At 39.2% G+C, this 26,773-nt stretch overlaps 1 protein-coding gene across 3 annotated transcripts in view; it reads left to right on the forward strand.

The window, feature by feature from the left end:
• ankib1.S (ankyrin repeat and IBR domain containing 1 S homeolog) overlaps positions 1–26,773 on the forward strand; it is a 95,306-nt gene that overhangs the window by 22,046 nt on the left and 46,487 nt on the right. For 2 of the 3 annotated variants that reach the window (XM_018269175.2, XM_018269174.2), the window contains 2 exons: positions 16,021–16,293; positions 26,294–26,594. In XM_018269175.2, coding sequence (XP_018124664.1) covers positions 16,106–16,293; positions 26,294–26,594 — 489 coding nt within the window. In that variant the 5' untranslated portion in view covers positions 16,021–16,105. Of the gene's footprint in view, positions 1–16,020; positions 16,294–26,293; positions 26,595–26,773 lie in introns of those variants that run through there. The other variant, XM_041567466.1, reaches the window with a different exon arrangement.

The following is a 26,773-nucleotide window of genomic DNA, read 5'->3' on the forward strand; positions in this document are numbered from 1 at the left end:
ATTTGATTGAAATTGAAGTTTCTTATTTCAGTATGCTGAAAGCTTATATTTCATTTTCACGATCGTTCCCCTTATTGCCATATAACCACAGGAGTTTTGGGCAGACAAACTAGGTGATCTATCATTTCTGCAAGGGATGCACTATATTCAAGTCTTGAGTAAGGATCCAGCACTCTTGATTATTATTTTTTTATAAAACTTGTGTTTGCCCACTGATATCGAACTCAAGCAAACCAAATGCAAACCCTTGGGTTCAGGCTCTGACTACAAAGATCTTTCATCACAAAGATCTTTCATCTCATATCTGATGTTTTCAGCTGACAAAAACAACATAAAAGATTTTAATGTTCCAAATAAAAAGTGATGAATGCACCAGTTCAGTTGAAGCCTTGCCTATATTCACATGCTCGGATATTGTACCAAGCTATAAGTTTGGGCGGTGACGTGTTCACAATAAAACATATTTTAGATTTATTTTTATCCTGTCTCCAGGATGCAGTGTTGTATAGATCCTTGGTCAGGATGCATTATTCATTCAAATAGTGGAATTTTCAGCAAAGAGCAGATTATAATGTCTCTGCTGATTGATTTATCTTGCATGGACTGTTCCTCTGGGTTTCTGCTTGAACCTATGGCTAGAATTAACTTCAGTTCCCATGGTGACCCAGCAGTTAAAGATCATAGCTCATTTATCTCTGGGAGAGAATTACTGTAAAAGAACGAACCACCGCATTTAAAGAAATGTCAGCAGGCTGCTCATGCTTTAATATGATAGTGTAGTGTCTGGACAGAATGCTACAAACTTTACATTGCGAGTGTATGCTGTAGGCAAGACATGTCTGAACTTTGCCACTCCATCTTCTCAACCATAAATACCACGATGGCGGAGGCTTGTTGGATGTTGAAATTTTTTAATGAAACAGTTGCTGGGTGAGTTATATTTGTACATTCCCACAGCAGATATTAAAGTACCTTGCCAATGCTCATACAGTCCTCGAGAGCTACACAAAGGTCCTATTTCTTGCTTTTCCCCCTTACATTTTAACTTTAATTTCAAATCCATACTCCAGCAATTGTAAAGGAGACAGGTGTTTTGCAAGTGGCTATCTTCTATGCTTTTTCCCATAATTTGGGGTGAGACATATGCCCTTTGTCATGGCTATACCAGTGCTGAAATTCCTAGATGGGCATGGGTATGTTCTGCACAATAAATTACTTATAGGATGAGTATGGCTTGATTTAAATTCTGCACGCCAGGCATGGATGTTTTTATCTTAAATGCTTATCTTAAAGGGGAACTGTCGCTAAAATTAAAATTTTATATAAGCTTCATCATACTGAAATAAGAAAATGTGCTAAGTAAAATCAATTAAATATTCTGCATCGTTTCTGAAATAATCACGTTTATCTTAACTATCCCTCTCTCAGCATCTGTTTCTCTTCAGTTGGGTGTCCGATATTAATTGACAGTTAGATCCAATATAGCTTATGGGGGACTTCATTTCCTAGCTCATTCAAATAACTGATTCCAGTACAAACAAAATCTGACAACATAATCTTTTTGCACAGATCCTGCATGTAAAAAGACATGATGTCTGGTGATTTTAATAGAGTGAGCTCTAATACATCTTCTAGGCAAAAAGAGCCTCCTATAAGATGTATTGGATCTAACTGTCCATGATTATCTGACACTCAACCCCTGCATGAAGAGAGAATGAAGAAAAACAGATGCTCAGACTTGATTATTTCAGAAATGGTACAGAATTTTTAATTCATTTTCATGATAGTTCCCCTTTAAAGAAACCGAAATGGCGAACTGACAGCAGTCCCGCTCCCCCGATTTGCTGCCCCAAAAAGAAAACAATGCGCTCCAGCGTTCAAGCATGCTCACGGGGAGTGGTGAGGGAAGTTTGGAACCTGGTGAGCCCCCAATGCTTCAGTCAGACCCTGAAGGCCAAATCTGCCAGTGTAAAATTACACACAACAGGGGTTGTTTATACATATATAACTATATGACAAACAAAACCAGCGGCCTATGTATGATCCTTTAATCCTGGGTTACAACGGAGACCAGGTACCAGGAGTCTGGGCCTCCACACAGCAGTTGACGGGTCTGTATGATCCCACCAATACAGTAAAAGCACTTCCTACCATCAACAGTGATGTTTAAGATAAGGTAAATGACTTTGTGGGTTGCCAGGTTATTTCCAAAAGCGATATGGGTTATAGAGGAAAGGGTTTGGAAAAGGTCTGTTGAGCAGGAGGTAAATGAACTATTAGGCCAACAGAGGCCTATTGTTTGTCCAGCTTCAGAATAACTAAGAAGAGTTGAAACCTGTAACTAATTAATTAAAAAGATCATTTAAAGGTTAACTTCCCCAATGTTTGTTTAAATTCCATAATAGCGATCAAATGTTGAAATCATATCCATATACTATAAAACGAGAATTCCTCTTTAAATCACTTTAAAGAACAGGCGCTGTACCCATGCCATTTCCATAGAAATTACCAGCAATCTATAGGGGATGGAAGATAGCAGTGAAGTCAGTTGTGCCACCAGTCGGCAACAGAGAGGTATTTAGGTTAGTTATGTAGGTTAATTATTGCCTCCAATTCATTATATGCAACAACGCACACTCACAATAAGGGCCAAATCTCCCCAAATCTGCCCGTGTGCCCTGACCCTAAGAGAGAGAATGCAATCCCTACTACAAAACATTAGGCTGGAAGAAATCACCTCAAACAAACAATAACATATTTCTTATAGAAGCTGTTATTATTTTTCTTTATATGGTGGCAATATATTCTGCAGCACTTTACAGAGATTATTCTTCATTCGCATCAGTCCGTGCCCCATTTTTTTTTTTTTAAAGGGGACCTGTCAACCTTAGAAATAATTTCAAATTATTTTCAATCATGTTAGTTGAGCAAAATAAACTTTGCTCACACTATATTGCAGTTTGTTTCCTTCAGTCTTGTAATTCACAATCATAGTAAGCAGGCGGTTGCCATTTTGTGACAAGGCAAGTTGTGTATCACCCCAAAATGTTGTGTATGCGCCAGAATGGGTGACCTAATGCCCATGCATGTTACCCTACCGTTACGCAATTATAGAGTGATAGAAGGGAGGAAAAATGCAAAGAGTGCAGTGACATCTAGGAAGTACTGAATGGAAAGTGAAAATAAGTGACTGCGCCACCTTTATGTCTCATGCATAGCGGAAGAGCAGGCAATATATGATTTACAGCTGAAGATTTTAAATGAGTTTATAAAAGGTATTATTTGAAAAAATAATAATTTGGGTTTCATGTTTAATTTGCAAAGACTTTCCTTATACAACTTTTTTATGTTTTTAAGGCACAAGTAGGGGAGACCCAGTACCAAAAAGATGGTTGTGCCACAATATGTAGACATTTCTCCATTGACTGCATGGACTCTGGTTAGTCATGCCCGTTCTATAACCTATAGGAACAACTACATGTACATCTGCTTTTAATAACCGCTGTGACTCTTCCCACCCAAAAATAGCAGCTGATATTTTGAAATGAGTAGGTAGCAGCAATGATAAGCAGCCCCATCAGCGTCTGCTCTGCAAGAAGCTGATATAAATAAATGTGAATTCCCTGCTGATATTTCCAGCCTGCAGCAATGACGTTGGTTTTTGTACTAAAGGGGAGATTTCTCATCATTCAGATATATGCATTCTGTTTCCTTGTGATGAGTTTGTGTGACAAAAAGCCTCTGCGTTGATCATATTGCCACTATTAAACTAGCCTGGCTAATAAAAATGTAACTTGATGGGTAGTGTGTTACTAACAGGGAAGAAACGCATCAGATATAGGCGAAGGTTTTTTCATCTTTTCAGATACTTGCCTTACAGCTCATACCCACCTGCTTTGCCTTATGGGAAATAATGCATTCTCTGTTGCCAGGAGTGCAGACCTTTTAACTTAGTCACCTGTGTTTGTTTCCTTGTGCGAGAGGAGGGCTTGAGTGGGATGCAATGGAGCATGGTCTGGTCAGAAGTGATATAGAGGGAGCTAAAGTGCTTAGATTTTTCATACAGTTCTTTACTGTCCTGAATGATGGTCTGTACCATCTGTTCAGCTTGTGATCTTGCCCCAATTTAAATTGCAGGCTAAGGGATTGGTTGAGGGCTGCTATCAGGGGGGTACGGGGGGTATGTGTAGCTTCCAAAAATATTGATTTGGTTGATCAATATCTTGTATAATTAAAGTTGGTTTGGCAAAACAAAAAACTGGACTGATACACAGAGCCAATTTGCTGCAGTGTAATTGGGTGATTCAGAATTGCACTGGTTCATACTTTCAGCTAGTGATCTTGCCCCAATCTAAATAACTTGCAGGCTTAAGGATTGGATGAGGGCTGCTATCAGGGGGGTACGGGGGTATGCTTTGTCCAAGGGACACCCCAGAAACATGAAAGTGTCCGTTACACTTCACAGAGAATGGGTTTTTGTGCAGGGTTTGGATGATTCATGGCCAGGGGTTTGGCAAAACTGGGGTGGGATTGGCAGATTAGGGCTGTGCCCAAAAGTAGACTGGGATTTATAGTAGTATGGGGACCCATAATTACTGATGGTGGCTCTGGGTTGAATCAGGGCAATCTGTCTGTGAATGTAGCTTAATTGCAATAAGAATAATTCCTATTGTCTGACTGTGTTTTACCAACTTCAAATGTCATGTTCCACTAGATCTACAGTATATTAAGTAAAAAAAATAGGAACCATTTTTATTCTTCTAACCAGTTTGACAAATACATGTGAATAAACTTTGTCTCCTTTACCCCCATCTTTTGGATCCTACATCTGATGCATGTGGTGTGATTGTGGGTGTCCGGGTACTTCACGTCATACTGTAGCTTTGTGCCAAGCTCTGTGGAAAGGAAGGGGCATTGCTGAGAATTCCAGGCTGTAATGGAAGTGCTCTCTAATGTAGAAATGAAAGGACAATTCCATTCTGCACTGGAAAAAGTGTTTGTTGCTGCTTTTTGTGGAAGGCACAGAACTTTCTAGAACCTCGGATTTGAAAACAATCCCAAATCTGTGTCAGTCTTTGTGCATACTTTAAGTATGTAAACTTAGTTGTTGTTTTTTTTTTTAATTCTGTACACTAAATATTTAATCTTGTATGAAATCAATGTACTTTAGCTTTATTGAAGCCTACAATACAAACAAACCTTATAAGAATGTAGCTTGCAAGGATTTAGCCTGTTATTATGACAATGAATCAAGACTGTAATTACAGGGAGACAGTGGATATTTTTATATTGAATATGCGACCATGGGTAAGGAGGGGCACACTGCATGAATTACTCAAATTGACTTTAATCTGGATTCTCCATGGGTGGCCTTTTCTTAAAAGGAAAGCATACCCTGTTCATAATCTCCGTTTATGGGTCACTTTCTTCCCCATATATTGAAGTATTGAAGTATATGCCACACAGAAGGTTAAATTAAGGAACGTTGGCCTGGAACATAGTATTTGTACCTGGATAGAGAACTGACTAAAAGGTAGACTACAAAGAGTGGTGGTAAATGGAACATTTTCTAATTGGACCAGTGTTGTTTGCAGAGTTCTGCAGGGCTCTGTACTTGGTCCTCTTCTTTTCAATTTGTTTATTAATGACCTGGAAGAGGGCATCGAAAGTTCTGTTTCTATTTTTGCTGATGATAATAAATTATGCAGAACTATAAGTTCCATGCAGGATGCTGTCACTTTGCAGAGTGATTTGACTGAATTGGAAAACTGGGCAGCAAACTGGAAAATTATGTTCAATGTTGATAAATACAAGGTTATGCAATTTGGCAGAAATGATATAAATGAATGTTATACACTAAATGGCAGTGTGTTGGGCGTTTCCTTAAATGAGAAGGATCTAGGGGTTTTGTAGATAACACGTTGTCTAATTCTGAGCAGTGTCATTCTGTGGCCACTAAAGCAAATAAAGTTCAGTTGCATAAAAATGGGGCATTAACGCAAGGGATGAAAACATAATTATGCCTCTTTATAGGTCCCTGGTGAGGCCTCATCTGGAGTATGCAGTGCAGTTTTGGACTCCAGTCCTTAAGAGGGATATAAATGAGCTGGAGAGAGTGCAGAGACTAAGTGCAACTAAACTGAATAGAGGGATGGAGAATTTAAATTATGAGGGTAGACTGTCAAGGTTGGGGTTGTTTTCTCTGGAAAAAAGGCTCTTGCCAGGGGACATGATTACACTTTACAAGTAGATTAGAGGACATTATAGACTAATAGCAGGGGACCTTTTTACCCATAAAGCGGATCACCGTACCAGAGGCCTCCCCTTCAGACTAGAAGAAAAGAACTTTCATTTGAAGCAACGTAGGGGGTTCTTCACAGTCAGGACAGTGAGGTTGTGGAATTCACTGCCGGGTGATGTTGTGATGGCTGATTCTGTTAATACTTTTAAGAATGGCTTGGATAATATCAAAGGCTATTGTGAAATTCTATAGTTAGTATAGATATGGTTAAATAGAATTTATGTGAAAGTAGGGAGGGGGGTGTGTATAGATGCTGGATTTTCATTTGGAGGGCTTGAACTTGATGGACTTTGTCTTTTTTCAACCCGATTTAACTATGTAACTATGTAATAATTAGGCCATACCTTACTGAGGTTATAGAACATTCTTTGCATTTTTTTTAATGTTCGAGCGGGAGCCGTCATACTGCTTGGATCAGAAGCTTCAGATCAGAGCCTTGCAAAACTATTCAGCCCTTGTCTCATTTTTTTAATTTGATTGAGTGTAGTATAAGGCAACTGGTTCTGTACCACCTGCTACTGCCATCTCTTAGTAATGCCCACAATCCTTATTAGAGGATCCCTACATTTCACAACAAGAGGCAGCTTTGGCTTTGTGTGTATGTGATGATCTGCGGAAGCTTGCCAGAAACGACTTGTTAGACTGCTGTCGCCACAAGCATCTGCCTGATAGACTGGCAGGGTGAAGCGTTAATAAGCTGGCAGCATGAGTGTATCTCATCAGGGGTTTTTTTGGGTCTCATAACATCCCCCCTTCCTTTGTTGTGGTGTCTTCTGTCTGTCCCATTGCTTTGTGGGTAGTAATTAGAGTATATGCCAGGCATGGACAAGCAGAGCGTCTCCTAAACGAGTCAGGCTGCCGATTATTGAAAGAGTATATGCAAATGTTTTACAGAGCGTACATTCTAAATCCTTGATTATTTAAATTTATGTTTTGTTGTGCCTGGAAATAAATAGGCTGCACTGCTTGGGAACTTGCACAGAATAACTCCTCACACTTTCCCTTTTTATGTTCTATATACTGCTTCCCTAGTGAAACTGTAACCGGATATTTTATAGCCTTCCCATTATTTTCACGTGAACTACACTGATTGATTTAAGGATGTTGAGACTGATTCATAGATAAGCAGCTTTCCCATTATTCACGTTTGGGGTCAAGGCAGACATCACTAGGTGTAACCCTTTGTTTGCTGGAAGAATGGCAAGTGCCTTTGGGGAAAACATAACTAATGTTCGAGTAATACAGGTATGAGACCTGTTAAACGCAATGCTCTGGGTTTTCCGGATAATGGATCTTCCTATTATTTGGATCTTCATACTTTAAAGGAAAACTATACCCCCAAAATGAACAATTAAGCAACAGATAGTTCATATCATATTAAGTGGCATATTAAAGAACCTTACCAAACTGGAATATATATTTAAGTAAATATCGCCCTTTTACATCTCTTGCCTTGAGCCACCATTTTGTGATGGTCTGTGTGCTGCCTCAGAGATCACCTGACCAGAAATACTTCAACTCTAACTGTAACAGGAAGAAGTGTGGAAGCAAAAGACACAACTCTGTCTGTTAATTGGCTCATGTGACCTAACATGTATGGTTTGTTGGTATGTTTGTGAGTACAGTGAATCCTACGATCCCAGGGGGAGGCCCTTATTTTTTAAAATGGCAATTTTCTATTTATGATTACCCAATGGCACATACTACTAGAAAAGTATATTATTATGAAAATGGTTTATTTACATGAAGCAGGATTTTACATATGAGCTGTTTTATGCAATATCTTTTTATAGAGACCTACATTGTTTGGGGGGTATAGTTTTCCTTTAAGTCTACTAGAAAATCATGTCATCATTAAATAAACCCAATAGGCTGGTTTTGCTTCCATTAAGGATTCATTATATCTTAGTTCGGATCAAGTACAAGCTACTGTTTTATTATTACAGAAAAAAAGGAAATAGTTTTTTAAAAATATGGATTAGTTGAATAAAATGGAGTCAATGGGAGACAGCCATTCCATAATTTTGGGTTTTCTGGATAACAGGTTTCTGGATAACGGAACCCATACCTGTACAGTATATAAATATAACATGCCACTGGCAGATGGGGCATTTTCGCCACTCTCATACATTGGAAAACATTGAAAAACCCAGAAATAAAAGAAAACATAAGCTGAGAAAGTTTCCAGTTCACGTGCATTTAAAAATGTCATTGCTACCACCTCAAGCTGGGCATATGGGGGGAGAGATCCGCTCGTTTGACGACTGAAGCTACTGTCACGGCTAGAAAATACCCTGCCATAGACAATGCTGACAATTGCCTCTGCTTAAACATACACAGAGACAATGATCAGTAATTATCGCCATTGTCTATTTTTGTTGTCGCTACAAGTAGCTCCATGTTCGCCTTTAAAGTTATTTGAAAAAAAAAAACAATTGTTATTGAAAGCTGCATTGCATTTGGTGGTTACTTTTTAAACAATGTTGCAAAAGTCTAAAGGTGATCATTCACAGATTCGGCAGCTTATTTGCCCATGTATGGGGCCTTCTGATGGGCATCTTCAACCCATATCTGAGCAAAAATTGTCCAGATATCGATTGGACAGGTTTGAGATTCCCTGAGATCGAGAACCGCATCGGCTAGTTGATACTGTCCATCCTCATGGAGTCGGCACCCATTCACATAGTTGTAACTCGATCGTTTGGCCCTAATGGATTAGCCTAATATTGATTGCCCTGCCTTTGGTGGGCATTTTGGAAGAAAGATCTGCTCGTTAGGTGAGGTTGGATCTAATAGTGTATGGCCAACTTTAGTTCACCAGCAAAGACAGGTCTGTTATCAGCTGCCTTGTCTTAACCTCCCCGCCCCAAATTTGCATATGCAAATTAGGATCCAAATTCAGTTTGGCTGGGCACAAGGATTCGGCCAAATCCGAATCCTGCTGAAAAAGACCGAAACCTGGCCAAATCCCGAACCAAATCCTGGATTCGGTGCATCCCTACTTTTAATGGCAATACATAAACAAATAATTTAATAACCATTTAATTTAATTTAATTTAATAGAAAGTTTGTAATGATTGTATTTTGCCAAGTTGCTTAGAATTATAATTTCTTTTATTAGGCAGAACATTATTTATGGTGTTGACATTTTTGGACAGAAGTTTAATTGTCACGGAGATAGGGACAGTTTTGCCTGCCATTGTTTTTATCTGCTGCTATTTATTTTTTTATATAGGTATGGGACTTGTTATCCAGAATGCTTGGGACCTGGGGTTTACCGGATAATTTCCATAATTTCGATGTTCATAACTTAAATCTACTTAAAAATCATGTAAACATAAACTAAACCCAATAGGCTGGTTTTGATTCGAATAAAGATTAATTATATCTTAGTTTGGCTCAAGTACAAGGTACTGTTTTATTATTACAGAGAAAAAGGAAATTATTTTCAAAAATTTGGATAAAATAGTCTATGGGAGTCGGCCTTTCCGTAATTCGGATCTTTCTGGATAACGGGTTTCCAGATAACGGATCCCATATCTGTATAGCAAACTGTCTCTGACTGTCACTTTTTTTTCTCAGTTTCAGATTCTGAGATATTAACAGCTCAAGCTCTCTTTGAAGGCCCAGAATGTCAGCAACCCTAATCCTCTGTGCATTTTTTTTTAACTTCTGTGTATTTAAATAACCCTAGGGATTTTGATTTAAGTGAAAGGCCTGGTATTAGAAGGCTAAACTGCAAATGTCTCTGACCCACTAAGAATAGAATATTAATGCAAATTGCAAAAATGTTCAGAGAAACACTCGGTGAGGCCCATTTATCAAATTCCAAATTTATCTCATTATTTTCTGAAAACTACTCCGACGAAATCCGCATGGTTTTTCTCCCCTTATTTATCAAAACATTTTCCCGAAAAATTTCCTGTGTGGAGAAATAACCTGAAAAATTAGGATCGTACAAATATTTCAGATTTTCCACATGAAAACCTTTTGGCCGAAAACCACAAAATCTTCGGATTATTGAATGGAACCCAGCGCAGATCAAGATATCTTTGGGACTTATCCCATTGACTTATATGCAACCTCGGCAGTCCTGAAAATCCGGCCTTTTTCCATCCTCGGGGTATAATAAATCCGGAAAAATTCAGGGTTTTTTTTTCCCCACTAAAAGTTCTGATTTTATAGTAAAAAAAAAACACAAATTTTTTGGGATTTTGGCGTTTGGACTTTAATAAATAAACCCCTAATTTGACATCAATTAAACTTTTAAGGTTTAGATCCACTTTTGTTATATTACAGTCTGATACATGAGAAGGTAGTGCGGATCTTTTTGCTGACGCTGGGCTTCGGGTCCATTTTTTAAAATGAATTCTAGATTATTTTAAGCGGCATAAATGAACTAATGTTCCCCTTTTTTAAAAAGTGTTTTTTTCTTTTTTTTACTAATGCCAGATAAAGAAGTGCCAGTTGATAATTAGTAAGACTGGTGGCAATGAGAGCCATTGTGGCACTGGCAGAACATCTGTGGCTTCTGTAATAGTCCATCATGTGTTGTGTGATTGTGTGAGAGTAAATGAGCTTTTACACTTTGAGTGCTGGAACTTGCTGCCACTCTCCAGTGCTGCCTAATGATCAGCTAATGATTAGTCGCATAACGAGCAAGACTGGAGCTGAGAGTTTGTCCTACTTCTTGGAATGACAGATGGGCTGGCACAGAACCACAGCTTATTTGTGATTCCAGGAACTGGGCACTCATTCAATAACTGACAGAAGGATTGCATGATGGATAAGCTGATGGTCGCTGCTGCTTAGATGATGATGAGACAGCATAGCTCTGTGGCCCCCGGCTCTTGAATAGAAAATGTTATGCTCAGGCTTGCCCAACCCGTGCTGCAAGTTCTGATTTAAATATTCACCTTTTAAGTTAATTTTTAGAATGTAATAGAATGCCAGTTCTAAGCGACTTTTTTTCACTTGGGGGCACATTTACTAATGGTAGAATATCGAGGGTTAATTAACTCGAAGTTACATCCTTCGACTTTGAATATCGAAGACAAAGGATTTAGCGCTATTCGTTCGGTCGAACGATCGAAGGAATAATCGTTCGATCGAATAATTAAATCCTTCGAATCGAACGATTGGAAGGATTTTAGTCCATCGATCAAACGAAATTCCTTCGATCAGAAATTGGCTAGAAAGCCTATGGGGACCTTCCCCATAGGCTAACATTGATGCTCAGGAGGTTTTAGATGGCAAAGTAGGGGGTCGAAGTTTTTTTTTTTAAAGAGACAGTACTTCGACTATCGAATGGTCGAATAGTCGAACGATTTTTAGTTCGAATTCGAAGTCGTAGTCGAAGGTCGAAGTAGCCAATTCGATGGTTGAAGTAGCCAAAAAAAACATTTGAAATTCAAAGATTTTTTTATTCTATTCCTTCACTCAAACTAAGTAAATGGGCCCCTGTGTCTTCATTATTTATTTTATATAAGTTTTTTTAATTATTCTCCCTTTTCTTTTGACTGTTTTCCGCTTTTTAGTGGGGGGGTCACTAACCCCATCTTAAAAAACAAAAAAACAAATGCTCAGTAAGGCTACTGATGTATTGCTTAATATTACTCATCTTTCTGTTCAGGCCCTGTCTTGTTCATATTTCAGTCTCATATTCAAATCAGTGCATGATTGCTAGGGTCATTTCGCCTCTAGCAACCAGATTACTCAAATTGTAAACTAGAGAGCTGCTGATCAAAAACACAAATAATAAACAATGAAAACCAACTGCAAATTATCTCAGAATGTCGCTCTCTATATCATACTAAAAGTAAACTCAAAGGTGAACAGCCAATTTAAAGTGGTTGTTCACCTTTCAAACACTTTTTTTCAGTTCAGTTGTTTTCAGATTGTTCCACAGAAATAAAGACTTTTTCCAATTACTTTCCATTATTTAAAATTGAATGTTCCCGTCTCTGGTGTTTTCAGTCTGACAGCTCAGTAATTCAGGTGAAAACTCTAAAACGGTTAAGATTTTGCAGCATTTAGGGGCAGATTTATCAAAGGTCGAAGTTAAAAAAAAAACTTTGAACTTCAAATTCAAAAAGACCAACCGAATGGTGGTGGAAGTTTTTTGGGGTTGTAGTGGCCCTACTTCAAATCATACTTTGATTCGAAGTTTTTTTAACTTCGACCTTCAATCTCCCAAACTCCCCCAATTGCCTCCATACAGGTTCTAGGAGGTCCCCCATAGGCTAAAACAGCACTTCGGCAGCTTTCAGGTGGCGAATGGTCGAAGTAGAAGTAGAAAGTCATTGGAAAAAAGTCGTTATTTCTGGTGATCTATCTGAAACCAACTAGTTGTTTGAAGGTGAACAACCCTTTTAAAGGATAACCATTTTGCTTATATAAATGAAAGGACCTTTAAAATATATAACCATAAAAAAGCAAAACAAATAAACTACAATATTTAATTGGCATATAATTTTATAAAGATGTGTATTTTTTAATAGACTTGGTGATGTATTAAAGGAGAACTAAAGCTTAACTAAAGAAGTAGCTAGAAATGTTGTACATTATGTTTTGTGCTTCTGTACCAGCCCAAGGCAACCACAGCCCTTTAGCAGTAAAGATCTGTGTCTCCAAAGATGCCCCAGTAGCTCCCCATCTTCTTTTCTGCTGATTCACTGCACATGCTCTGTGCTGCTGTCACTTACTGAGCTTAGGGACCCACTCACAATATACAGTACACATAGAATAGAAATGTCACAGTATAAGACTGATTAGTAATTAATACAGATAATTACTACATGGCAGCACAGAAACCAGTGCAATTAGCATCAGAATTTAATCATTAGCCCTGTAGCATCAGCTTATATTACAGGCCAACCTCATTTTCTGCTGGATAATTAGTGACGAGCCCTAAGCTTAACTTCTCAACAGCTGCTCAGAGCCCACTGAGTATGTGAGTGTCACTGACACTTTCCAAGATGGTGACCCCCTGTGACAAGTTTGAAGTCCTGGATCATTGCTGCTATTGACAAGCTGAAACTTTAGGCCAGTGCTATAAGTTCAATATGTAAAATATGAGATTTTTAACCATATTAATTTTTAGGGTTTAGTTCTCCATTAAAGTGAATGGTAACAAAGCAGCAACTGTAGTAAATCAGTCCTGGTTAGTAAAACAACATATGTTACATGATTTTGCTAACTGTGTTGTCAATGCTACCTTATCTCCATGCAATTTACACTGGTTTAAATAGGAACTTGTTGCCTTTGGCAGACATTGGCACTGCCAGATGATGATTCCTTGGGAATGCATACCATTTATTCCCAAACAGTGTCTGTATGATGGTGCCAAACTCTGCCACAGGCATCACATGTAGTACAGGTATGGGACCTGTTATCCAGAATGCTCCTGACCTGGGGTTTTCCAGATAACAGATCTTTCCATAATTTGGGTCTTCATACCTTTAAAGGGCATGTAAAGGCAAAAAAATAAAATCCCATTTTTACCTTCTTTAATGAAAAAGAAACCTATCTCCAATATACTTTAGTTATAAAATATGTACCGTTTTTATAAGAAACCTGACTGTATGCAGTGAAATTCTCCCTTCATTTACTACTGTGGATAGGAATTGTCAGACGGTCCCTAACTGCTCTGCAGGGAAACAATCATACTTATGAACAGCAGGGGGAGCCCCCGCCTTACTTCCCAGCCATGCAGAACTCAAGCAGCTTTGTTTATGACGATCCCTAAGCAGCCCAGACCACACTGAGCATGTGCACAGTCTTAGTCTTGCAAAGATGTTTAACAAAGTTACAAGATGTTGACTCCCTGTAGCCAACTTTGAAAGCATAAATCATTTGTTTGATTAGGCTTTGTGGTGCAGTAAGTTCATGTTTATATTTAGTATACAAAATACAGCATTTCTAGCCTTATACTATTTTAGACTTTACATGCCCTTTAAGTCTACTAGAACATCATGTAAACATAAAGTAAACCCAATAGGCTGGTTTTGCCTATTGGGTTTTTTGGGATTAATTATATCTTAGTTTGGATCAAGTACAAGGTACTGTTTTATGATTACAGAGAAAAGGGAAATCAATTTTAAAAATTTGGATTATTTCATTATAATGGAGCCTATGTGAGACTGCCTTTCTGTAATTTGGAACTTTTTGGATAACGGGTTTCCGGATAAAGGATCCCATACCTGTTTGGATATGCAGAGGGAGCAGCTACAGGTGACTAGTTGTGTTTTTACTGCCACAGCCCTGCTTGAGTCGGCCACTTCAGTCAAAATGCACCTAACTGCACTGTAGTTATTTAGGCTGTCAGAATAGTACCAGTTACTAGTAGAGGTTTCTGCCAGGCAGTGAGTTATCAAATAGTTCAAAAGACTTAAACACTTCTAAAACAAATTGTACTAGAAAACAGCATTTAGCTGCCAGACCTTGAAGTTAATTTGCTGACACTGCCATGATTTTTCATCTACCTGCGCCTTACACTCATATTACAATACAATATAATACAATAACCACTTTCCTAAGACACTAGTCGGTGGGCAATACTTAGGGGCAGATTTATCAAAGGTCGAAGTGGAAATTCGAATTAAAAAAAATTAGAATTTTGAGCTAATTTTTGTTTACTTCGACTAGGGAATAGTCCAAATTCGATTCGTATTTGAAAAAAATTAAAAAATTTCGAAATTTATCGTGTACTGTCTCTTTAAACATTCAACTTCGACCATTCGCCATATAAAACCTACTGAATTGCTGTTTTAGCCTATGGGGGACCTCCTAGAAACTATTTGGAATCAATTGGTGGACTTTGAAAAATTTAAGTTTTGACCGGATTGATCGAATGCGCTATTTGTACGAATACGGACCTATTCGATAGAAAACAGGCCCGTTAGGCCAAAAAAAAAAACTTTGTCTTAATTTCAGTTGGTCTCTTTGAATTCAAATTTCGAAGTTCAATCTGAAATTCAACCATTGAAAAACTGGAAAACTTTGAATCAAATTCGATCAATTGCGATGTTACTTTGATTCTTACGATTTGAATTCTAACGAAAACGGATTATTCACCCGGAAAAAAAAATCCAAAAAAATCCAACCATCGAAATCCAACCCTTGATAAATATACCCCCAAGTGAAAAACTTTCGAATCAAATTCGATCAGTTGTGATGTTACTTAGATTTGTACGATTCGAACAAAAACGGCCTATTCACCTGGGAAAAAAACGTGGATTTTTTTTTTTAATTTCAGTTCGTCTTTTTTAATTCAAATTCCAAAGTTTTTATAATTCGATATTCGACCCTTGATAAATCTGGCCCTTACGGTATTCTTCCTGATGTAAAGAACAAAGCATATTTTATGCAACCAGACTGCTAACCATTTTCTCACTCACTTTAATCTGAAACAATATAAATTTATATATTATACAATATATTTTTTTAATATATTTCTTTATACATTTTCACTGTAAGGCTGACAGAGGTGACTTTGATCAGTATTCTATGTACTTATTCCAAGTTACTGATCTATGAAATGGCATTACTGCTCTCTTCGTGCAGCAGGGAGGATTTTACACGACAGGACTTTTTTGTTGTTGACAGAGTCAGTTCTAATATCTAAGTGGGGGACAAACTACAAAAGCACATGTTATTTTTGTTCATGGCTAAATTATCGGGTCTAGTAAAATATTTCCTCACATGTTGGTGTTTTTCAGTGTGCAGAATGCAGCGGCGGAGCCAGGTTAAAAGCTGAAAGCAGAAATCTGAGAGAGAGCAGCGAGGCTCGGCGATTGGTTCACCATGGGAAATGCTACTACCAAGTTCCGCAAGGCGTTGATAAATGGGGACGAGAACCTGGCCTACCAAATATACGAGAACAACCCTCAACTGAAAGAGTCATTGGACCCAAACACATCCTATGGGGAAACCTACCAGCATAACACCCCACTGCACTATGCTTCACGGTTTGGCATGACTCACCTCATAAGGTGAGCCCTTCCTTATTTTATATGGAATGAATCCGGAATAAAGAAGGAAAAAAAGTGACAATATGCTTGAAAAATTAGACTTTCTAACCCACCAATCCCCTTTGGTCCCTTAGGAATAACAAAATTAGATCAGAAGCAAACAATGGTGGGTAAAATAGCATACCTCCCAAAATTTTGGAAATAAAGAGATAAAAAGATATGGCGTGTAGATTTTGACCACGCCCTTTTTTGTGGCCCTACCTCCTAATTACCATGTTCATTTTAAAAAAATTGATTCACCCATTTTCAGCAGGATTCAGATTTGGCCGAATCCAAATTAGGGTTCAGATTCGGTTCAGTATTCGGCCGAATCTTTCACAAAGGATTCGGGGGTTCGGCCGAATCCGAAAGAGTGGATTTGGTGCATCCGTAGTTTTTATGTGTTATTACAATTTTGCTAATGAGTGAAATTGCACTTCAGACACCTAAAATAATGGGCTACCAAGCATTCCATGGGGTATATTTACTAAAAGGCGTCGCTAGCGAAATTTCTCCAGAGATCTCATCCCCAGGGATAACTCCAATTCACTAACATGCGTAGAGGACAATTCGCTAGCAAAAGAGAACCTTTGTTGCATTCGTGTTTACTCTATCGCCTGGCGACTTTTCGCTCTGGCGAATGGTCGTTACTCTGCAAATTCACTAAAGTGTGAATTTTACAGAACGTTGCCTCTTTTGCCAGAGTTTTCTTCGCCACCTTACACCTGGCGAACTGATAAAATGAAGCTACATCCTCCTCAATCTTATGTCAGTGTCATCATATCCCGTATGTCAGAAGTTCATAACCGTTGTAAAAAACACTGGCGACTTACGTTTTTTAAAAATGGGATTGCCTTCAAAAGTCCTAACTATGAAAGATTTTTACGTTAACACTTTTTTCCAGACATTTGAGGGGCTTCCACATTTGTTTTAGGATGGGCTCATGTGTAGGGCATTAGAGGACCTGTTATGTCTTTATTATGGTTCATAATATGCAGGCCCGGATTTGTGGCTAGGCCACATAGGCCCGGGCCTAGGGCGGCACATTTTTGGGGGCGGCATTCCGCCCAGCCTCTCTGTGGGGAGCCTGTGCTCCAGCGCTCGCACGCTGGCGCTTTTGCGCCAGCGTGTGGTAGTGCGGGCGGCGATAGGACTGCGCGGAGTGCACGGCCTAGGAGCGCCCAGCGAATAGAAAATGCAAATGCATAATAAAATGAAGTATTCCTTGTTTAAATAGGACCCTGTAGCCATTGACAGTGCTGTAAATCAGAGCTTTTCCGATAACAGACTTCCTTATAATAGATTGCATACCTGTAACTTAGAAACAGAAATGTTTATTATCCCATCTACCTAAAGTACTGTCTGTCTTGTGGTATCAGTCATATTTTTTCTGCAAGCAATTACTTGCCTAAGCTTGCAAGATACAGACAGTAAATCAAATCAGTCTTCTCTGCTTTAAAGGGGATGTAAAGTATGTAAAGATGTTTAATGAAAAAAAAGTCTATCTCCAATATACTTTAATTAAAAAAGGGTTTGCTTTTTTTAATACGAATGCACCAAATCAAAACTTACATGATTTCCCTTCCCGCCCCTAATTTGCATATGCGGATTCGGTTCGCCCAGGCACAAGAATTCAAACGAATTCGGATCCTGCTGGAAAAGGCAGAATCCTGGATTTGGTGCATCCCTAGTTTTTATAATAAACCTGACTATATGCAGTGAAATTACCCCTTTTGTTTTACTTGCTCTGACTACTGAGGATAGGAAACTTTAGACGGTTCATAGCTGCTCTGCAGGGAAACAATCATACTTTCCACCTTACTTCCCAGAACTCAAGCAGCTTTGTTTGTTTTCCTGTAGAGCAGCCGGGGACTGTTTAGAGATTTCTATCCGCAGACCCAGTGCAGTCTGCATATTCTGATTATTAATCAGACTTGCTGTATCAGCTTCTATGGCGATATTATTTGACTTGTGCTGTTTTGATAATTTATGACAATCCCTAAGTTTAGCCTTTCAACAGACGCCCAGACCACACTGAGCATGTGCATGGTCTTGGTCGTGCCTCGGCTTATACGCGGGTCGGCTTATACACGAGTATATACGGTAGCATTTTTTGGGACTTTTTTCAACATCTTTTCCTTTTTCAGGGTGAGAAAGGGAGAAAGAGAGCAAACATTTTTTGGGGTAATCGGCTTCCCCCCTACATTTCATAACATACGGCACATAAACTATACACTGGGCTCATGGGTAGGGCAATATAACAACTTTATTTTATCTTATTAAGGTTTTTCCGGGCTTGTATAGTGTAATGTATGTACTGCAACATATACGTCCATTGAACTTTAACTTCCCGCCATATACAAATTAGCCAATGCCCTGGACGCAACTTTGGATTTTAGTGAATTAGCGTTATCCTGGCGAAGTGTTGCGCTGTGAGTGAAGCCATCGCTGGCGAATTTTCGGAGGTTAGTAAATTTGCCCCTTGGTGCTTTGCAGTACAAGTGTAAGGCAAATGATGGTTTTGTACTCAAAAGGCTGGTTGTTGAAAGAAGTGTGTGAGCAAAAGACAGAACTTTATTTGTTAAATGGCTCATGTGACCTAACATGTATGGTTTGTTTGCGTGCACCTTGAATCGTGGGATCCCAGGGGGCGGCCCTTATTTCTTAATATGGCAGTTGTCTATACTACAAAAAAGTGTATTCTTATGAAATTTGTTTATTTACATGAAACAGGGTTTTACATATCAGCTGTCTTATGCACTATATGCTGAATTCTTATAGTTTCCCTGCTATATTATTTCTGTCCTTTGTTCGGTTATTAAAAACCTATATTTATAGAGTTTCAGTTTCAAATACTTTTCTCACCAGTTTGGGCTATCAAACTCTCCAGGGCATATCCAACTGACATCCAAAGATTTTTGATCACTGCCACTCAGTAGTGGTATTCTTTATTTGAGCATTTCATTGTTTGTTTTTCTTATCCCAAACTTTTCTTTATTTGATCTATGACTGGCTTATCCTAGTATGTCACCAACTCAATCGAAATGGGGGCCTTATATGTCACAACCACGACCCCTCCATTTTTGTAGCTATGCCTGAATCCGGTATCATTTTCCCAGACTCTCACTCCTTATCCTCCCCCATTCTGCCTTAATGCAATGACGAATGCCCAGCATCAATCACAGGGCTCATTAGTTCATTCTGCATTACATTGCAAGTATTTATTTCCTACTTAGATTATTTAGTTGCTTCCTCATTCAATTAAATTGCTTCTGCTTCTCCGAGAACCCAGGTAAAACCCATGTGCTCTGATCCGTAGAATTAATTTAACTCTTACAGTCCGCATATTTTTAAGCTGGATGCCAATTCAAGTTTGCTGTATAGAGACGTGTCTTTAACAGCCATGCTCCCAGATTCAGCATTGTAGATAAAAGGAGAAATTACTTTAGTACAATAATGTGTTTCAATCACATAATGACAGTTAGCTGGATAATTCTTCAAAACTGTCATGACCAAAGTACCGTTTATTTTAAGGTAAACTGGATTTTCAAGAGGCTCTATAAATGTCTCATTATCATTTATTTATAAAGCTCCATCTAGATAATCACTGCTACAGAAAGACGTAATGCTGTTAAAAAAGCTTAGAGGCTAAATAATCCAAGGAACAGTGGAAACACATGTTGTCTGAGGAAGAAGTTCATAAATATAGAGAATAGAGCAGCTTATTAAGGCTGTATATGGGGGGAACGGGGGGGGCTATTATTTAAACATACCTCCCAACATTTGAAAAATGGAAAGAGGCACAAAAAGATCTGCCACGTGTAGCGTGTTCAATTTTTTGACCACACCTGTTTTGTGGCGACACCCCCTAATTACCATGTCCATGTTACAAATTTTTGCAGGTTATGAAAGTTTGAACACGTTTCTGGATGTTTTAGGGCCATGTTTTACGTGAAACAGTTTTGCTAATGAAGGTGACATTGCCCTTTAAGCTGTGAGTCACAGGGACCTGCTTATCTTAAATAGTTACAAATGTGTCTAAGTGCAGGGGGTGAGTGTTCTGGGCTCTTTACCAAATAGCCTCTCAGGACTTTTTAATAAAAATCCAGGACTGCAGGGTGAGGTGTCAAAATTGGGAGGTATGATTTAAAGAAGCCTATCCAGTGTAGAGATGTCAACAGGCTTGTCAACATAGTAATGTATGTTCCTCTAGTTGATGTAGGGAAAGACAAAAAAATTAAGCCGCTCCAGTTTGTCTCAGAGGGGGGAAACATTTCCTTCCTGACCCAAAGGTGGCAAACGGACCAGTCCCTGGATCAACTGTGGTTAAAATAGCTAGATAGCATTATCCAGAAAGCTCCAAATTACAGCTATCTCCCATAGACTCCACTATACTCAAATAATTACAATTATTAAGAATAATTTCCTTTTTCTCTGTAATAATACAACAGTACCTTTGTACATGATCCCAGCTAAGATATAATTAAACTTTATCAGAGACAAAACATTCCTATTGAGTGGAATTCATGCTTAAGAGATGTTTGATTACATAGTGATCATATCTCCTCCCAAGTGCCTTTTCTCCAGTATAAAAAACACCACATTGGCCAGCTTTTCTTCAACTTTCCATACCTGTAACCATCTTAGATGCCCTTCTTTGAAGTCTCTCTAATTCATTAAAATCCCATTTGAGCACTGAAAACCAAAACTAAAGGACATTTCTAGATGGTGCCTTATACCGTATATACTCGCGTATAAGCCGAGATTTTCAGCACCCAAAATGTGCTTGAAAATCCTACCTCGGCTTATACGCGGGTCAGCTGCCTTACCGGTAAATTTGTAGCGATGAATCCCCCTCCCAGCCGCGAAGAAAGAGCAACAGCGCAAGTGTCATCTAGGCGTAATAAGGCAAACCCCGCCTCTGCCTGCCCCACGTGACAGCTTTGTTGAACTGCGCTTGCGCGTCTCCTCCTCCATTCCGTGATTCGCGAGTGCGCGCACCGTCTTCTCTAGTCCCGTGCGCCGTTGAGTGATCCTCCTGGGCCAAAGCCCTAACACCTTCCCCCGGAGGAGCCATGGCTGAGCAGACGTACTCCTGGTAAGCGAGGCTGCGGGTGAGGAGGATGAGGGGGGAGGGAACAGGCCAGTTGAGACGCGCTGTGTTTGTTATGGGCACTTGCAGGGATGCCATGTTTGCGGCCCTCCATCTGTTGTCCAGCTATCACTTTCACCAGCGCATTCACGGCTCCTGCATGTTGTAGTGAGGCATCCCAGCCGCACGCTGACGTCATCAGCTCAGCGCCGGCTGCAGGAAGCAGTATCCCCGGCTCTCCCCTTCTTATACACGAGTACCGTATATACGGTATATCTCTCAGTCTGAATTGAACTTGTTAAGGGTTATTTTAAGGGTTATTTCCTGCTTCGTTTGCTCATTTCTCGGGCCAGGTAATACATTTCAGTGATGCAGTGATCATGGCTTGATTTTTAACATTAAACCGACTGTTTGATATTTCTGAGACTTTTCTGAGTTGTGTCTAGGCTTATACACGAGTCAATGATGCAGTGATCATGGCTTGATTTTTAACATTAAACCGACTGTTTGATATTTCTGAGACTTTTCTGAGTTGTGTCTAGGCTTATACACGAGTCAATAAGTTTTTCTGGTTTTCATAGGTAAAATTATACGCTTATACGCGGGTCGGCTTATACACGAGTATATACGGTAAGTGTTTTGTAAAGGGGAAAATGGTCCTCTCTTGTAAAAATAATAGAGTGCAAAACCTTGCTGCCAGCAGCTGATTGGCATTGATTGCTACAATCATGTTCATTATCCACAAATAATACTAGCTCTGTCTTAATTTACCTAACATAAATTGAACTTAAAGGGGACCCGTCACCCAACAAAATTATTCCAAATCCTATTTTATAGTGTTTGTCAAGCAAAATAAACTGTAATTACACTATATAAATTATTTGAATCTTATTTCCTTCAGTCTGGGAACTCATAATTATAACAAGCAGGCAGGAGCCATTTTGTGGATACTGTTATTAGCAAGCCTTGCATCATCTCAGTATCTTGTTTGTGCACCAGAATGGGGGACCTGATGTCCATCCCCATGCCCTGGCTACACAATTAAATGTTAAGAGAACTGGGGGAATGTGAGGAGAGCAGTGACATCTAGAAAGTGCTGAATGAAAAGTGAAAGTAATTGTCTGCCTAAGGCATAGAGGAGGGGCAGACAATATTTGATTGACAGCTGAGAATTTTAAATGAGTTAACAGCTATGAACACTTTAATAAAAAAAAAAAATTGGATTTCATGTTTAATTGGAAAAGGACTTTTAGCATACAGCTTTTAATGTCTGGGTGACAGGTCCACTTTAAAGGTGACCTGCCTCTTTAAACAGTCCTACAGAAATTTGTGATCTTGCTGGAAGAAATGAAGAAAGAAAGCAGCATACTGAAAAGCCAAAAACAGGTCACGTAGACTTAATTGAAGCTTCTGAAGAAACTCTGGCACACCCTTATTACCATTGAAATGAATGAATGCTCTGTCTGTATACTCTGCCTGGTAATAAATAAATGATACTACAGGCAGCAGTTTCCTTCAACTTTCATTTTTCAAATCCTTTGTGTTTCCTAAAGGCCCCCATACTCAAAGCTGCCGACAGCTTATTGGCCCATGTGTGGGGCCATCCGACTGGCGTCCCTGATCAATATCTGGCCGGAAGTCAGGCAGATGTCGATCGGGCAGGGTAAAAAATCCTGTTGGATCGCGGCTGAATCTGTTCATTGATTCAGTCCTGCGATCCGACCGCCCGTATTGCCTCCATTCAGATCCTCAATGTGGGCATATCGTGGCGAGATACGTTTGTTCGCGGCGAGATACGTTTGTTCGCGGCATCGCCAACGCTAAATAAAGAAAAATAGAAAAAAACATTTGCACCATGATATTGCAATTTTATTGTTACTGTTACTTTTAATTCAAGCCCTCTCCAATTAAAATTCCAATCTCTCATTCAAATCACTGCCTGGTTGCTAGGGGAAATAAGACCCAAGCAAGCAGATAGCTGCTGAAGTACCAATATGGAAAGCAAACTCTAAAAAACTAAAAAACCATAAGAAATAAAAAACTAAGACCAGTTGAAATTGTCTCAAAATACCACTGTCTAAATCATACTAAATTATCTCTTTAATAAAATCTGCATTTAGCCTGCTGTTAATTTTTGATTGAATCCCTGTTTTTTAAAAGCGACTGATTGCAATGAAGAATCTTATGACCAAATATGAGTTTTTTTTGTGTCTGCCTTCATCCTATAGTTATTGAAGGACATGATGGAAGCACAGTGGTGGCCGGAACTAGGGGTAGGCAGAGTAGGCACGTGCCTAGGGTGCAAAGCTGGGAGGGCGCCCGGCACGTACCTCCTCTGTCGCCTACCCCAAGTCCGGTTCCCTTCTATGCCCGACTCTATGCATTTTTCGCTCTTTGAGCGCAAGTTCGCGCATGTGCACGCGCGCACACTACACAGGCGCACGCGACTGCCGGGCCTACCTAGGGCGCCTGCCCAGCGTGGCCCGGCACTGGTGGTATAAGTCTGTATGCTGTGCAGGCTTAATATGATAGTACAGGTATGGGACCTGTTATCCAGAATGCTCGGGACATGGGGTTGTCTGGATAACGGATCTTAACGTAATTTGGATCTTCATACCTTAAGTCTACTAGAAAATCATGTAAACATTAAATAAACCCGATAGGCTGGTTTTGACTCCAATAAGGATTCGTTATATCTTCGTTTGGATCAAGTACAAGGTACTGCTTTATTACACAGATAAAGGAAATTATTTTAAAAATCTGGATTGTATGATTATAATGGAGTCTATGGGAGTTAGCCTTTCCGTAATTCGGAGCTTTCTGGTTAACAGGTTTCCGGTTAAAGGATCCCATACCTGTCGAGACAAGTGCCGTGCATGAGGAGTCTGTGCCTCAGACATAGACAGCTACTTGAGCTCTGCTGGATGTTAGCCACAAACTCTAATCGGCTCCTAATAGCTCCGACACTGTCTCATCTGCTCATCACATATCAACTTCCACTAATCTGTGTCAGTTACAAGATATTACATAAACAGGGCCTTCATAATCCGCCATAACCATAGCACAAACAACATGCTCTTTGCTTTGCCCTTCCAGTGACAGATGTACCCTGGAGAATATATATACTCTTACACAGGGATTTATGTTCTGCGACTATCCAGTTTTGAGGCAATGTAGTTTACATCCGCATCTACAGCCTTTAGATAAGCACATTTGTTTAATTTACTGTTTGTGTGCTTTGAATTTGTTTTGTGAACTTAAAGGGGAACTCCACAAAAACATAACTTGGGCTTTTTGAAAATTAAACATAATTTCAAGCAACTTTGCAATATACATCAATTTAATAATATGCAGACTTTTCATGATTTTTAATGGTTTGGAACAGTTCCCTAAGCCTAGCCCCCTGCTCTCCTGCTGATCTTTCTGACTACTTTGCTGAGCTGGCTGACTACTGTTATTTTGTATCAACAGCCGTCTGTCCTTAGCCTGCGCTCTCCAAACCCCACAATTCCCAGCACATGTGATTTCAATAAGGAACTGAACATCACAGTGCAATGCATTGTGGGTTATGTAGTTCCTGCATGCTGTCTGTAAGCTGTGGAGAAGTTGTTAAAATTTGTAACATCAGTGTGTTAGTCCCTCCTTCCCTGCCAGGATTTCATATGATGCAGAAAGAGAAGAACTGTTAAACAGCTGGATTTCAGTATATAAAATGGTATTTATTTATACTTTTAGAAGAAACAGGTAACTGTGATGGGTATCTTAGGGGTTTCTATGTTATGTGGGCCTCTTTATCATATTTTGGTTTGGAAGTCGTTGTTCCCCTTTAAATTAATTGCAAGATTTACCTAAATTGTATGACATCCCTAACCTATTTGTGGCCAGTAAGATGGATATTTTTTTTATATCAGTGGGGAAAATGCTTCATGTGCCATTAGCAATAGGTCACCAACAATAAAATCACATTTAAAACCAATGCAGGGGCTGTGACTCAAGTGTTATTATAGTTTTATTTTTTATGATTCTCTCTAAGGATCTTTTATAATTTGCTAGTCCATACACTACATAGGCTAGTAAATGCAAAAATTATAATCCACATAGGGCTTCTTTCTATTACCAGAGCAGAAAGCTGCACTCTGTGCCCTTGAGCAGGTTCAGGCGTATTTATTACATTTAAGTGGCGGGCAAAGTCTTAATGCTCATGTATGCATGCATGCCATGTTATATCAAATCCTTGAAACAATGACATGGTACAGGTACTTGACCTCTTATCCGCAATGCTCAGGACCTGGGGGTTTCCAGATGAGGGATCTTTATGTAATTTGGATCACCATACTAAAATGATAGTTAACATTAAGTTAACCCAATAGGATTGTTTTGGCTTCAACAAGGATTAATTATTATTAATCTTAGTTGGGATCAATTACAAAGTACTGTTTTATTATTACAGAGAAAAAGCAAATAATTTTTAAGATTTGAATTATTTTATTACAATGGAGTCTATGTGAAATGGCTTTCCTGCTATTCTGAGTTTTCTTTATAACAGGTTTCCAGATAACTGATCGTTTTCCCATTACAACCCAGTATTGAATGAACAGTATAGAGGGCTTATATATAGTGATGGGCAAATTTATTCGGCAGGCGTGAATTTGCAGCGAATTTGCGCGTTTCGCTGCCGGCGACAATTCCGATGCCCACGTTAATTTGGACACAGACCACAATTAAATGGACGCCCATTGACTTTAATGTGTGTCCGAATTGTCGCCGGCGAAACGGGAATAAATTCGCCCATCACTACTTATATATAATTAATTTATGTTGCCTGATAAACTGCTCTGGAAGAAAAACATCCCTTTTTTCTGTAAAATATGTTTGTATTTGGTACTGCAGGGCTTTTCTGTCTGGGAAGGATGGCAACCCCAACAAGCGCAACATTCACAACGAAAGCTCTATGCACATGCTATGTATGGGATCTCGCCTCATGATATCAGAAGGTGCCCTCGACCACCGATTGCCCCGGCTTGTGGATGATGATCGCAGGAGGTCTGAATGTTTGAAGAGGATTCTAGAATGGAAAGGTGCAAAACTTGACCATGGGGAATATGAGAGAGCTTCACTTGATGCCACGGACAATAAAAAAAACACCCCCTTGCACTATGCTGCTGCCTCAGGGATGAAAATTTGTGTAGAGGTAAAGAAATGTGAAAACGTGATGTATAATCCAATGCAAACTGTCTAAATGGAGATTTGTGCTATGTATTTTTTGTAAAATGAAAAGCCTATTGCTTAATATCATTTACACATAAAGTTCACTTAAAGTGGACCTGTCACCCAGACATAAAACGCTGTATAATAAAAGACCTTTTCAAA

This window comes from Xenopus laevis, chromosome 6S (assembly GCF_017654675.1).
Source record: "Xenopus laevis strain J_2021 chromosome 6S, Xenopus_laevis_v10.1, whole genome shotgun sequence".
NCBI lineage: Eukaryota > Metazoa > Chordata > Amphibia > Anura > Pipidae > Xenopus > Xenopus laevis.